Below are 15,175 nucleotides of genomic sequence, written 5' to 3' on the forward strand. Positions count from 1 at the left end.
AAATAATAATAATAATAATAACAAAAATGCTACTGCAAATTGTTTACCCACGAAAGGCTCAGCAAGTCTGAAGAGAGAAGACCAAACGACCCCTGCCCTGGGGCGTTTTGGTTCATTTCTCTCGCGTTTCGGAATCGTGGCGAAGTCACCGTACGCTTACGAAAGTACGACGCTTGGAGTCAGACGCCGCATCGCCGGCAATCGGCAGCGTGCGACCTACTGCACACGATAAAGCAACCCAGCGATGCGAAGAAGGTGATCATGCGGAGACGAACACCCACCGCCAATAACATTTACTTTAAAACCCTTCGCGGTACCCAATGCAGCCTCGGACGCGGCGTGCGTTCAAGTCACGGGCGCGGAAAGTCACCGGCGGCGGCGTGCGTTCGCCCCACGATCGACGCCCGCACGCTCAACAAAAGCCAGGATGTGTGCCAACAGAGCCGTGCACTCGCAGTGAAAGCCCCGGCGGCAGCGGTGGCGGAGGCGAGGAAATGAAAGCCGCGCTGTGCACACTCCGCTCTTGCTCGCTCGCTCGGCGATCCGTGCAGCCGCACGCGCGCAAACAGCTTTGTGTGCGGGCGCACCGTCCGCCTTTCGCGAGCAGCAGGTGCGGGGAGACGGACGCACATGGACACACGGACACACGGACACACGGACCAGCGCCGGTGGCGGGCGAGCGGATGCGCAAGCAATTTGGAAACTCTCGCTGGGAGACGCGACCGCCATCGGGGCGCACCGCTCACCACGCACCGCTCACCACTCAACACTCACCACTCAACACGCACCACTCACCACTCAACACGCACCACTCACCACTCAACACGCACCGTCCATCTCTCTCTCTCTCACGTCCAGCCAGCGCGCGGCACCACAGTCAGATCGCGTAACCCGCGGGGGTCCTGAGTTCAAATCCCAGCCAAGGGGTCACCTCGCGCCATTATCTCTATAGGAGTCATTGGATGAGTACTGCTCTGTGGGAAGTCTGGAGCAGCTGGCCTCTGCCATAAGAACGTGGAATTTCAACCACTGGCTGCAGAGACTTTTCTACGGCAGGGGCCAGCCTCTTGATACGGCAGGGCAACCGCGCGGCGAGCGATCCGTCACCGATCTCGGCGCGGGCGACGCCAAAACGGAAGTTCACCGTGCCTCGTCCGGCCTACCGGGAAATAAATAATCATCAGCAACGCTTAAAATAAATTTCGATTTAAAGCTGTCGTGACTGCAAGGATTCATCTTCTTTGGTTCTTTCGGTAAGGTCACGTAGAATGAGAATAAAATAATAAAATAACACAATAAAAGTCTCACGACGTTTCGGCCACAACGCAAGCGGCCGGCTTCAGGTGAAAGGTACAGACCTGTCGGGACGACAGAGCTTCAAAGCTCTGTCGTCCCGACAGAGCTTTGTCGTCCCGACAGAGCTTTCACCTGAAGACGGCCGCTTGCATTGTGGCCGAAACGTCGTGAGAATTTATTGTGTTATTTTATTATTTTATTCTCATTCTACGTGACTTTACCGAAAGAACCTAAGAAAACGCTTAAAATAGTTCGGAATGAAAGCGCTCTTGAAAAGGAGGGGTGGGGGGGGGGACACCAAGCTCCTGGTGGAGAACACGGAACGTGGTGTGGAGTGGAGTACGGTCACAAGCGACAGCGTTCCCTGCCACGCTATTCAGTCCCATCTAGAAACCTTTTTGTTTAATTCGGCCTTTAGTTGACTTGACCTTGGTCTGGGTGCGCTATTTGTCTTGCGAGGGGCAAAATATATATATATTTTTTTCCTTTTGTATGGTCCTGCTGTTGTCTTGTGCAGCAGTGTGAGATGCAGTTTTGCATGAAGGACACTCGATTAAAATTAATTAACCGGGAGCCCCTGTCTCCAGCTGCTGTCGGGCAATGCGGCACAGAATCTCAACAAAGCGCGAACACACTGTTGTCTCAACAGCCTTGCGTAGTATGTTCCTGGTTCTTTCGGTAAAATAATAAAACAGATATTTTATTTTTTGATTTAAAGCTTTCGTGACTGCAGTAATTCATATTCTTAGTTTTTTCGGTAAAGTCACGTTGAAGAGAAACAACAAAATAATAAAATATATATAAAACAATAAAAAATTCTCACGACGTTTATACCATAACTCTCAAACGGTCGTCTTCAGGTGTGTTGGTTCGCATACATTTATTTTTAAACGGCGCATTTCTTTATTTATAAATTTATGCGAACCAACACACCTGAAGACGACCGTTTGAGTTATGGTCGAAACGTCGTGAGAATTTTTTTATTGATTTATATATATTATTATTTTGTTGTTTCTCTTCAACGTGACTTTACCGAAAAAACTAAGAATATAAGATATTTTATTATAAATATATTTTTTATTATTTTTTATTTTCCCTTCAACGTCACTTTACCAAAAGAACCAAGAACATGAATCACTGCAGTCACGAAAGCTTTCAATCAAAAAGCCTTGCGTAGGTTTACCAACACACACGCGCGCACACAGGTGTGTAGCATTGCACGTACAAAAGCGCTCAGCATTGTCCAGACCACCAACTCAACAGAACTGAATGCGAGGCCATTTTATCCTTGAGACCACCAGCTCAGAGAGCGTCATTTACAGATTAGAATTGTTTATTTTCTTTCGGCATTTGCTCGGGGCGTCCCTATAACGTACAGGTACGAGGCTTCTCCATATATGGGGCTCTCAGAGCCACATGGCAGCAGTGAACAATGATGACTGTACCACACTGATGAGTCCCTATGAGCATGAAACCAGCCTCCGGCTGTGTCGGCCTCACTGCTGCCCGATGGGTTGGCAACGCACAACAGGCCACTTGGGCCTGGAATGTTGCTTTCACCGACACTGGGAATGCTGGCGAGGTTGATCGATGATTTTAAAGCGTCGTTTACATTTCTTGAGCGAGCGATCGACTCCAGTGTGTGGCTCATAAAGTGGAGCACATCCGTAACCCGGCGCTTTGGAGACCGGGTCTTTTGAACTCCCAACTGGTCGTGGCTGCGAGGCAGCCAGGGTGTGTGGCAGCACAGAAAGTGGGTTCCCGAATTGTCTACGCGGCTGTTTGAGCAGTAACCATCCCCCCCCCCCCCCCCGCGTGCGTGGGGGGGGGGGGTTCGAGCCAACTGCTGAGAACCGCGGTTCACCGTTTTGGTTGCAGCGGGCAGCATTCACCGGTGACCGGGCCATAAAATCGACGAAGTCCGGGTTTCATTTCACAACCCCTCCACCTGATTTGACCCCAGCCGAGCCGTCTCCCTTCGAGACCCCGGATACCGTTCGGAAAGTTATCCGAGTGCGGCCATTTCCGCCTCATTTCGCAATCACGGCAATTATTTCAACAAATTCTGCTGCGCGAGTGACTTTTCCATCTGTCATTTTGTTCCACTCCGTCGGCTGTCATCGGCCTACCCAAGTCTCCCTTCGTAAGGGCGTTTCTCCACCTGGTAACAGACAGTCCCGCCCATCGGTTATGCAATCTAAAAGGCATAGAATGCGGCCATTCGTTGGGCGGTGGCGGCCGTGATAACCCTCCTGCGTCACAGCAAGAAGAGCCTGGGTTCAATTCCTGACCCTGGCGGCTGTCTGTGTGGAGGTTGCACGTTCTCTCTACCCCTGGTCTGCGTGGGTCTCCTCTTGGTGCTCCAGTGTTCTCCCATAGCTAAACTAAAGCCACGCAATGTCATGAGTGCTGGCCAAAACATCCCAATGCCTGAAAATTACTCATATTGGGATATACAGCAGCAGCAGACGCAACATGGACCCCTTACTGCGAAAAACTTGGCAGGACCCTCCTGAAAATGAGCCCCGAGACTCGGCGAGGCCTTTCCTGGGTAAACGAGCGGAATCGCGAAACTAAAACTAAACATCATGCGACTGACAAACGGTGAGCCACCAGCAAGACGATGAAGCTGCCCCTTCGTCGTCTCTGAGCCGCGGCGTTTCGCTCACCGGTACCACGAGAGGCGGAACAACGTTACCGCTCCCAATCCCTCGGTGTGGCCGAACACGCAGAATGACAGCTGCGGACGAGCGAGTTCCTCAAACGCTTCACACTCTCATTGGTCGCACAAAACTCGCGTCTGTGCGACGAGAGTTTTGCTACCGCCGGTGGTTACAGCGCTCTGCTTGGCCCAAGCGGGGGTGGGGGGTCGGGGGCGGGGGGGGCGGGGGGGTTCTGCGGCAAAATCTTCGAGGCTGTTCCCTGGAAGGACTGGAAGCTTCGCTCGCCGAGGGGCATCCCAGGAGGAGGGCGGCGTTTGTTCGCCCCCTCTCCCACCCCCCCCCCCCGCCCCCCACCCCCCGTGACACGGCTGCAATTACGACGCAAACGCGAAATACCCGCGGCAGGTCCGGCACGGCCGCTGGCGGCGGCCGCGAGGACGGGCGGCCAAGCGCAGTTGTGCTTCGTCCGCCGAGAGTTGACGCGAAACCGTCGCGACGATTTTGATTTAAAGCTCTCGTGACCGCAGGGATTCGTATTCTTGGTTCTTTCGGTAAAGTCAGCACCACGTAGAAGGGAAACAATAAAATAATAAAAATATTAAACAATACAATTCTCACGATGTTTCGACTGCAACACAAGCAATCATCATCAGGTGTGAAAACCGCAGCTTACGGTGGCTTTCAGACCGCATCCATTATTTTCGTCTCCCCCTCCTCTTCTCCGAACATAGATGGACTCGTCCATCTGAACAAACTGTCAAATCGCTCTCCGTGGTGCTAACGTTAAAAATAACCGACACAAATAACCGACACAAATTTTCTTGCGGTTAACATCGTCACGACGATGTTAACCGCCGCGCGGCAATTAACGCCGAGATATTTTAAGCTCCCCCGAAGTTCCGCCGGCGAGGAGGCTCCACGCCGCCGCCGCCGCCGCCACCGCACGGACACGAGGAGGAGCACGATCGACGGGGACGTGCGAACAACTCGGGGGGCAGTGGCGCTCCCCCCCCCCCCCACCCCCCGCCCACACGAGCTGGCGGGCTCCCTGCAGGGCCAGAGGAGCCAGAGGAGCCAGACTCACCGCAGAGACACAGAAAGCGGTTTCTGGGAGTCTCTGCGGTGAGCCTGGCCGGGTGCCGCCGCTACGCGACCGCCCCCCCCACCCCCCGTGGTCATCATCACCATCACTGCCCTTGTCAGTCTCTCTGGGAGCGCACTGGGCGGGCGGGCGGACTTCATGCGCCAACAGCGACCACCGCAGGCGTTTATCCCAGTTTATTGTCGCCGCTGGTCTGCGTAAATCGTAACCCCCCCCCCTTCTTCTTCTTCTTCTTCTTTAAGGCACCGAACCGAGGGCCGGGGGGGGGGGGGGGCAGGGACCTCAGGCGTGACGGCTCGGAGTCTCCGACGTGGTCGTTGCGAGTCGCCCCTCGCAACAACCATCACACGGGATCCGAGCCGTGCCGGCGCGGCTCCATTCTCGCCCTGACACCCTCCCTCCCCCTCCTCCCCTCCCTCCCCCTGCTCCTCTCCCCCCCCCCCCCACTCTTTCCCTCCCTCCCAGCCCCTCCTCCCTTCCCTCCCGCTCCACGGCCCCTGCTACCAGACGCAGAGAAATAAAATCGTTCACTGTGAACGTCAAAAGTGCCGTTTCTACACTTGAAGTGCAAATGCCCAGGTCGCTGGCCACCTTCGGGTTCATCAAGTTCGGTTACCAACGAAGCCAGGCATTTCACAATGCACACGTCATCTAGAAATCTACGATAAACATTTGCATTAAAAAAAAATAGAGAATTGTAGACCGGTTTCGGCCTCATAATGACTCGGCGCACCAAGTCTTTCTGCCCTGTCAATAATCGAGGTCCTCGGAGGACGACCAACGTTCACTCTGCACAGAGCGGTGCGAAGGGTCCGAGTCGACCCGTGACTGGCATTTTAAACTTCAGCGGTCAAATGGCGAGTCGATCCGTCTGCTCACAGCACGACACGACGGGACCCCGAGCTGGCCGCCTGATTCACTCCCTCCGGCCAGCCCCGGGTTACTCGGCCAGGAGACGAAATAAAATCGCCGAGACGCACCCAGCAACGGATAAACTCACGCTCCCCGACACAAACTGAACCCAACTCACACGACTGGGAATCCCCCAGCGGCACGCGCGTATCCCATCACCACGGCCGACGGCCCGACAGATCCACTGCTGGAGAGAGAGAGAGCAAGAGAGAGAGAGAGCAAGAGAGAGAGAGAGCAAGAGAGAGAGCAAGAGAGAGAGCGAGCAAGAGAGAGAGCGAGAGAGAGCGAGAGAGAGCAAGAGAGAGAGCAAGAGAGAGAGCAAGAGAGAGAGCGAGAGAGAGAGCAAGAGAGAGAGAGAGCAAGAGAGAGAGAGAGCGAGCAAGAGAGTAAGGAGAGCAGAAAAAAATAAGAAAAAAATATTTTGTCGGGTCTTTCATTTAAAGGGGGGGGGGGCGGGGGTTTACATAAAGCAAAGCATAAAATAAACGAAATGATGAACGGAGCAAAGTGCCGACTACACCGAGCATCTTCTTGTTTCCTCTGATCGTAAAAAAGAGAGAGAGAGACCCATAGACTTTTATAGGGACCCATAAACTTGCATTTGAGACTCACAGAGATGCATAAACTCACATAGAGACTCATTGACTCGCACATAAACCCATAGCCTTACATGAAGACCCTTAGGCTCACATAGACCCATAAACTCACTTTAGAATCTTTGGGTTTCTATACGAGTATGTAACCTTGAGTAATTGAAGGAATTTGTCAGTTACCTAATTAAACATTTTACAGTGCTGTTTTTTTTGCTGGCGGCTGAACGTTTGAGGAATTTGTTCCTGTGCTCAACTGTCATTAAAAATAAATTAACGCCAATCACGAAAAAGAGAGAGAGAGCAAGAGAGCGAACGAACGAGCGAGAGAGCGACAGGCAACGTACCTTCTTTGGTTCTTTCGGTAAAGTCACGTAGAATGAGAATAAAATAATAAATTGATAAAATAAAATAACACAATAATATTCTCACGGCGTTTCGGCCACAACACAAGGCCGCTTGTGACTTTACCGAAAGAACCAAAGAAGACGAATCCTTGCAGTCACGAAAGCTTTAAATCGAAATTTAAGGCAACGTACCGTTTGAGCAGCATTCCGGCCAGAACGCTGCCCAGCAGCGTGCAGAGGGCCTGCGAGAAGAACACCCACGTCAGGGCCTCCAGGGAGCTGTGCGTCTGGCATCGCAGGTCCAGCAGCGTGGGACCCAGGAAGGAGGCGCACAGGCCGAAGGTGAAGAAGACGCTGCAGTAGGTGAGCGTGGCCTGCAGGTTCCTCGTGAAGAGGACCCATGCATCGGGATCCCTGGCCATGCCTGCCGAGCAGTAACCGGAGCCTCTGGGGCACCGGGGGAGGAGGAGGGAGGAGGTGGAGGAGACATTGGGGAGTTATAGTCTGGAGGGAGATCAGACTTCACTTCATGTATTCAGTTTGTCGTGCCAAGTGGCCAGGATTGGGGCAAACCCTCGCCCACGTTTCGCCCAGGTAACGGGAGCGCGAGCACAGACTGAGTGTTACCCGCCCCGAATGGACGTCTGTGGAGGAAAAAAAAAGAGCTTGATAGCTCATCGGATTCCTCCAGGATAAATACAAACTCGGACACCAACCTAACATTCACAACAGTTGCGTATTTAAGAGTCACAGTTAAGGGGCAAGCAACGCTGTGTACCGTCACAAATAATTAAAACAACAAAACACTTCAAACTAAACGTCTCGCGAACGCAGCAGAGATGTAGGAAGAGGAGTAACAAGAGGTGGAAATGACGACGCCGATGCCCGATGATGGGCAAGAACAGCTGCGATATTAAAAGCGAGATCCTACTGCTGCTGCTACCCAATGAGCCGGTACACGTGTAGAGTTACCGCGGGGTGGTTCGCGATCCTTCTTAGTGGGGTAAACACATCGCGGATTAGAGGGAGCGTCTAAGGAAGCCTACGGCTGGGCAATGCGAGTCGTGGGCCAGCGGAGTTCTTAGAACCACGTGGAGAGCGACTCCGTGTGACTGCAGTCCACCAAGGCCGTAGTCATGGAGTCAACATTGGGGGGGACCAAATCTAAATTTGAAACGAATTTCCTGCCTAAAATATAACAAAATTCACTAACGCATGGGATGGACTTTTTATTCATTTTTTACAATAATGTCTAACAGTGTATTGTATTACATTGCTCTGTTTTTACTTTGTAACTTTTTCTTGTTATATTGGGGGGGGGGGGGGCATTTTGAGCATCTTTGAATATTGGGGGGAGGGTATGTCCCTCCCCCCCCCCCCGTACTAACAGACGGTACTACTGCAGTACTAACAGACAGTACTACTGCAGTACTAACAAACAGCACTACTGCAGTACTAACAAACAGCACTATTGCAGTACTAACAGACAGTACTACTGCAGTACTGACAGACGGTACTACTGCAGTACTGACACAGCACTACTGCAGTACTAACAGACAGTACTACTGCAGTACTGACAGACAGTACTACTGCAGTACTAACAGGTAGTACTAGTGCAGTACTAACAGACAGTACTAGTGCAGTACTAACAGACAGTACTACTGCAGTACTGACAGACAGTACTACTGCAGTACTAACAGGCAGTACTAGTGCAGTACTAACAGACAGTACTACTGCAGTACTAACAGACAGTACTAGTGCAGTACTAACAGACAGCACTACTGCAGTACTAACAGAGAGTACTACCGCAGTACTAACAGACAGTACTACTGCAGTACTAACAGACAGTACTACTGCAGTACTACCAGGCAGTGCTACTGCAGTACTAACAGACAGTACTAGTGCAGTACTAACAGACGGTACTACTGCAGTACTACTGCAGTACTAACAGGCGGTACTACTGCAGTACTACTGCAGTACTAACAGGCGGTACTACTGCAGTACTAACAGACGGTACTACTGCAGTACTAACAGACGGTACCACTGCAGTCCTAACAGACAGTACTTATGCAGTACTAACAGACAGTACTTATGCAGTACTAACAGACAGTGCTACTGCAGTACTAACAGGCGGTACTACTGCAGTACTACTGCAGTACTAACAGGCGGTACTACTGCAGTACTAACAGACAGTACTTATGCAGTACTAACAGACAGTGCTACTGCAGTACTAACAGGCGGTACTACTGCAGTACTAACAGGCGGTACTACTGCAGTACTAACAGACAGTACTACTGCAGTAATAACAGACAGTACTACTGCAGTACTAACAGACAGTACTAGTGCAGTACTAACAGGCAGTACTAATGCAGTACTAACAGACGGTACTAATGCAGTACTAACAGACGGTACTAGTGCAGTACTAACAGGCGGTACTAGTGCAGTACTAACAGACGGTACTAGTGCAGTATTAACAGGCGGTACTAGTGCAGTACTAACAGGCAGTACTACTGCAGTAGTAACAGACGGTACTACTGCAGTACTACCAGACGGTACTAGTGCAGTACTACCAGACGGTACTAGTACAGTACTACCAGACGGTACTAGTGCAGTACTAACAGACGGTACTACTGCAGTACTACCAGACGGTACTACTGCAGTACTAACAGACAGTACTACTGCAGTACTAACAGACAGTACTACTGCAGTACTAACAGACGGTACTACTGCAGTACTAACAGATGGTACTACTGCAGTACTAACAGACGGTACTAGTGCAATACTAACAGACGGTACTAGTGCAGTACGAACACAGTACTAGTGCAGTACTAACAGACAGTACTACTGCAGTATTAACACAGTACTAGTGCAGTACTAACAGACAGTACTACTGCAGTACTAACAGACAGTACTACTGCAGTACTAACAGACAGTACTACTGCAGTACTAACAGACAGTACTACTGCAGTACTAACAGTGCTTCATAGGCCATCATACACCAACTATAGAACGAACATCAACTGCAGGAGGAATACTGCTCCAGCAAAACCTTGGATTGCGAGTAACTTGGTCTGCGAGTGTTTTGCAAGACGAACAAAAATGGTAAAAAATATTAATTTGATAAACGAGCGAGGGTCTTACAATACGAGTAGTACGTACAGTACACGCTTTGTACTGCCGAGCGTCACGTGATCACGCCTGATATACGAGTGCTTTGTATTACAAACACGTTTCCGGAACGAATATTATGCTCGCAATCCAAGGTGTGACTGGCAAAAGAACACGGCGCAGAGTTCTGCAGCATAAACTAGTGTTCAAGTGGATGGGACCAGCACCATCGGGACTAAACGGCAGACGAACGAGATTCCCAACTCACTAACAACTCGTGGTAGGCAGTGGAACGAGATTCCCAACTCACTAACAACTCGTGGTGAACAGAGAAACGAGATTCCCAACTCACTAACAACTCGTGGTAGGCAGTGGAACGAGATTCCCAACTCGCTAACAACTCGTGGTAGGCAGTGGAACGAGATTCCCAACTCACTAACAACTCGTGGTAGACAGAGAAACGAGATTCCCAACTCGCTAACAACTCGTGGTAGGCAGTGGAACGAGATTCCCAACTCGCTAACAACTCGTGGTAGACAGACAAACGAGATTCCCAACTCACTAATAACTCGTGGTAGACAGAGGAACGAGATCCCAACTCGCTAACAACTCGTGGTAGACAGAGAAACGAGATTCCCAACTCACTAATAACTCGTGGTAGACAGAGGAACGAGATCCCAACTCGCTAACAACTCGTGGTAGACAGAGAAACGAGATTCCCAACTCGCTAACAACTCGTGGTAGACAGAGAAACGAGATTCCCAACTCGCTAACTCGTGGTAGACAGAGGAACGAGATTCCCAACTCACTAACAACTCGTGGTAGGCAGAGGAACGAGATTCCCAACTCGCTAACAACTCGTGGTAGACAGAGGAACGAGATTCCCAACTCGCTAACAACTCGTGATAGACAGATAAACGAGATTCCCAACTCGCTAACAACTCGTGGTAGACAGAGAAACGAGATTCCCAACTCACTAACAACTCGTGGTAGACAGAGGAACGAGATCCCAACTCGCTAACAACTCGTGGTAGACAGAGAAACGAGATTCCCAACTCGCTAACAACTCGTGGTAGACAGAGAAACGAGATTCCCAACTCGCTAACTCGTGGTAGACAGAGGAACGAGATTCCCAACTCACTAACAACTCGTGGTAGGCAGAGGAACGAGATTCCCAACTCGCTAACAACTCGTGGTAGACAGAGGAACGAGATTCCCAACTCGCTAACAACTCGTGATAGACAGATAAACGAGATTCCCAACTCGCTAACAACTCGTGGTAGACAGACAAACGAGATTCCCAACTCACTAACAACTCGTGGTAGGCAGTGGAACGAGATTCCCAACTCACTAACAACTCGTGGTGAACAGAGAAACGAGATTCCCAACTCACTAACAACTCGTGGTAGGCAGTGGAACGAGATTCCCAACTCGCTAACAACTCGTGGTAGGCAGTGGAACGAGATTCCCAACTCGCTAACAACTCGTGGTAGACAGACAAACGAGATTCCCAACTCACTAACAACTCGTGGTAGACAGAGGAACGAGATCCCAACTCGCTAACAATTCGTGGTAGACAGAGAAACGAGATTCCCAACTCGCTAACAACTCGTGGTAGACAGAGAAACGAGATTCCCAACTCACTAACAACTCGTGGTAGACAGAGGAACGAGATCCCAACTCGCTAACAACTCGTGGTAGACAGAGAAACGAGATTCCCAACTCGCTAACAACTCGTGGTAGACAGAGGAACGAGATTCCCAACTCACTAACAACTCGTGGTAGACAGAGAAACGAGATTCCCAACTCACTAACAACTCGTGGTAGACAGAGGAACGAGATCCCAACTCGCTAACAACTCGTGGTAGACAGAGAAACGAGATTCCCAACTCGCTAACTCGTGGTAGACAGAGGAACGAGATTCCCAACTCACTAACAACTCGTGGTAGGCAGAGGAACGAGATTCCCAACTCGCTAACAACTCGTGGTAGACAGAGAAACGAGATTCCCAACTCACTAACAACTCGTGGTAGACAGAGGAACGAGATTCCCAACTCGCTAACTCGTGGTAGACAGAGAAACGAGATTCCCAACTCACTAACAACTCGTGGTAGACAGAGAAACGAGATTCCCAACTCACTAACAACTCGTGGTAGACAGAGAAACGAGATTCCCAACTCGCTAACAACTCGTGGTAGACAGAGAAACGAGATTCCCAACTCGCAAACAACTCGTGGTAGACAGAGAAACGAGATTCCCAACTCACTAACAACTCGTGGTAGACAGAGAAACGAGATTCCCAACTCGCTAACAACTCGTGGTAGACAGAGAAACGAGATTCCCAACTCGCTAACAACTCGTGGTAGACAGAGAAACGAGATTCCCAACTCGCTAACAACTCGTGGTAGACAGAGAAACGAGATTCCCAACTCACTAACAACTCGTGGTAGACAGAGGAACGAGATTCCCAACTCGTTAACAACTCGTGGTAGACAGAGAAACGAGATTCCCAACTCACTAACAACGGGTGGTAGACAGAGAAACGAGATTCCCAACTCGCTAACAACTCGTGGTAGACAGAGAAACGAGATTCCCAACTCACTAACAACTTGTGTTAGGCAGAGGAACAAGATTCCCAACTCACTAACAACTCGTGGTAGGCAGAGGAACGAGATTCCCAACTCACTAACAACTCGTGGTAGGCAGAGAAACGAGATTCCCAACTCGCTAACAACTCGTGGTAGGCAGTGGAACGAGATTCCCAACTCACTAACAACTTGTGGTAGGCAGAGGAACGAGATTCCCAACTCACTAACAACTCGTGGTAGACAGAGAAACGAGATTCCCAACTCACTAATAACTCGTGGTAGGCAGAGGAACGAGATTCCCAACTCACTAACAACTCGTGGTAGGCAGAGAAACGAGATTCCCAACTCACTAACAACTCGTGGTAGACAGAGGAACGAGATTCCCAACTCACTAACAACTCGTGGTAGACAGAGGAACGAGATTCCCAACTCGCTAACAACTCGTGGTAGACAGAGAAACGAGATTCCCAACTCACTAACAACTCGTGGTAGGCAGAGGAACGAGATTCCCAACTCGCTAACAACTCGTGGTAGGCAGACGAACGAGATTCCCAACTCAGCGGCAACTCGCTAGAGACCCAGGCGAGGCCACCACGTCTCCTCCACCCGGCACCACGAGTAAACAGCAGCAGGAGGAGTAGGAGCAGGAGCAGTAGAGGCAGTAGGAGAAGTAGGAGGAGAAGGAGCAGTAGGAGCATCAGTAGGAGTAGGAGAAGGAGGAGTAGAGGCAGTAGAAGCAGCAGCAGGAGTAGGAGCAGCAGCAGGAGGAGTAGGAGCAGTAGGAGTAGGAGCAGCAGTATGAGTACCTGTGCCAGTTAGCGACTTGCGGTAGCAGCGGCGAGGAGGGGTGCGAGGGGGAGCCCCGCAGCTGGGAGAGGAGGAGGAGGGAGCCGTCACCACCACAGGAGCCCTCTTCGCTCTAAGCGCCCCTAGCTGGCGGGCTGCTGCTGCTGCTGCCCATGGCCTTGCCCGCTGCCGCTGCTCTGCACTGCTGCGTGGCTGCTGCTGCTGCTGCTGCCTCCTCTTCCTCCACTCGCTCGGGGCAGGGCGAAGAGGAAGCAGAGGGGGGGAGGGGGGAGCTGGGCGGGGGAGCGGAGAGCTCCACCTCATTGCTCCGAGTCTTGTGGCCGGCATCAGACATTGCACCTTGCGCACGCAATGAGTGCGTGCCAGCGGGGAGCGGTGGGGTTAGTGGTGAGCGCGCTGTTGCATTTCCCGCTCAACGGCGTCAACCAGTGGCGATTATCCGAAACGGTCTTGGGCCTCCCCAAGGTCGACTCAGCCTTAAATGTGTGGCCGCTGCGGTGTGTAAACATCGCCACTGGGGAGACAAAGGCGGTCGGGCGCGGTGTTGGCCACCCACCCCCTCGTGCGCCACAGTGCCGACCTCCATAGGTGCTCGCTAACAGCACTTGCCCCAACAGTCCGTTCAGGCTACACGGGGGATCTTTGTCTTTGTCCTGCCCAAACCCCCTTCACTTTCTTCACGGTGAACAAGTCGCTGGCTGCGTCTCTGTTCTCTATTCCGCGTCTTCGTCCTGGGAGTCAGGGCCGGTGGTGCAGTCACAACACTCGAGCATCTCAGCGAAACGACCTCGGCGTTCGATTCCCGATTCGGGCGCCTTTCTGCGTGGAAACCGAGCTAATTAGCAGCTGGGTCGGGTGGTTGGTGGGTTTAACGACACATTCAGGTGTCCTGCCCAAAGCTAACAAAAACACAAAACACAAACCTACAAGGCAACTGCGGTATTGGCCAAACATCGCAATGCTGGAAAATTCCCTACACATTACCCCGTGAGGATTACAGCAGCAGCAGTAGCAACATCGCCAACGACCGCGACAAATTGGCAGGACCCTCCTGAAAACAGCGTCGAGAGACTCGGGGTTATATCGACGATGTCTGAGATGGTTATTCCAAATATTATCCTTATGGAGTGAAACTAAAATTCACCACTCCTCTAAATTCCACGAAGAATCCGCGATCTTTCACCTCGGATTTGTCGATGAGTTTAATCCGCGGTGCAAAAAGGCTCGCTCCATGCACAGAGGCGCCTGTCTGGCTTCTGTTTATGCGATGTTCAGGATAAAAGCCGCGTGGTGCCACATGAGAGCTGTGGTGACAGCCGCTTTCCCTGCACGACGCTCTCTTTGCGAGCGGTTTTTAATTTGTATTAATATTCTGCTTCTTAGATAGATAGATCCTTTATTGTCATTGTCACCAGTACAACGAAATTTAAAGTGCTCACCAGTCAGTACATCATTCAAAAATTTTAATAAAACAAGAAATGAAAATAAAATAACATGATAATCAATACATTTTATATATAAAAACTACTCAAGTATACCCACATACCCACATAAAAGTACATTTTATCATTGCACATCCTCATTTTACAGTCAATTGTATACAGTATTACTTAGTAAATAATTAGCAGTATTCAGTGTGGTAATTGCTGTAGGATAAAAGCTGTGTTTGAATCTGTTTGTCCTTGTTTTGACTGATCTGAATCGTCTGCCTGATGGCAACAGCTCAAACAGAGAGTATCCAGGGTGAGAAGAGTCCTTTATA

At 50.8% G+C, this 15,175-nt stretch overlaps 1 protein-coding gene across 2 annotated transcripts in view; it reads right to left on the reverse strand.

Annotated features, from left to right (window-relative positions):
* SLC60A1 (solute carrier family 60 member 1) overlaps nucleotides 1-13,718 on the reverse strand; it is a 37,409-nt gene extending 23,691 nt beyond the window's left edge. The window contains exons 1-2 of one of the 2 annotated variants that reach the window (XM_032972287.2): nucleotides 13,413-13,718; nucleotides 7,103-7,357 (exon numbers count right to left, since the gene is read on the reverse strand). In XM_032972287.2, the coding sequence (XP_032828178.2) occupies nucleotides 7,103-7,332 (230 nt within the window). In that variant the 5' untranslated portion in view covers nucleotides 7,333-7,357; nucleotides 13,413-13,718. Of the gene's footprint in view, nucleotides 1-7,102; nucleotides 7,358-10,827; nucleotides 10,847-13,412 lie in introns of those variants that run through there. The other variant, XM_076074525.1, reaches the window with a different exon arrangement.
* Between the last annotated feature and the right edge of the window lie 1,457 nt (nucleotides 13,719-15,175).

This window comes from Petromyzon marinus, chromosome 48, assembly GCF_048934315.1.
Source record: "Petromyzon marinus isolate PM22_M1 ecotype Great Lakes invasive population chromosome 48, UKy_Petmar_22M1.pri1.0, whole genome shotgun sequence".
NCBI classification, from domain to species: domain Eukaryota; kingdom Metazoa; phylum Chordata; class Hyperoartia; order Petromyzontiformes; family Petromyzontidae; genus Petromyzon; species Petromyzon marinus.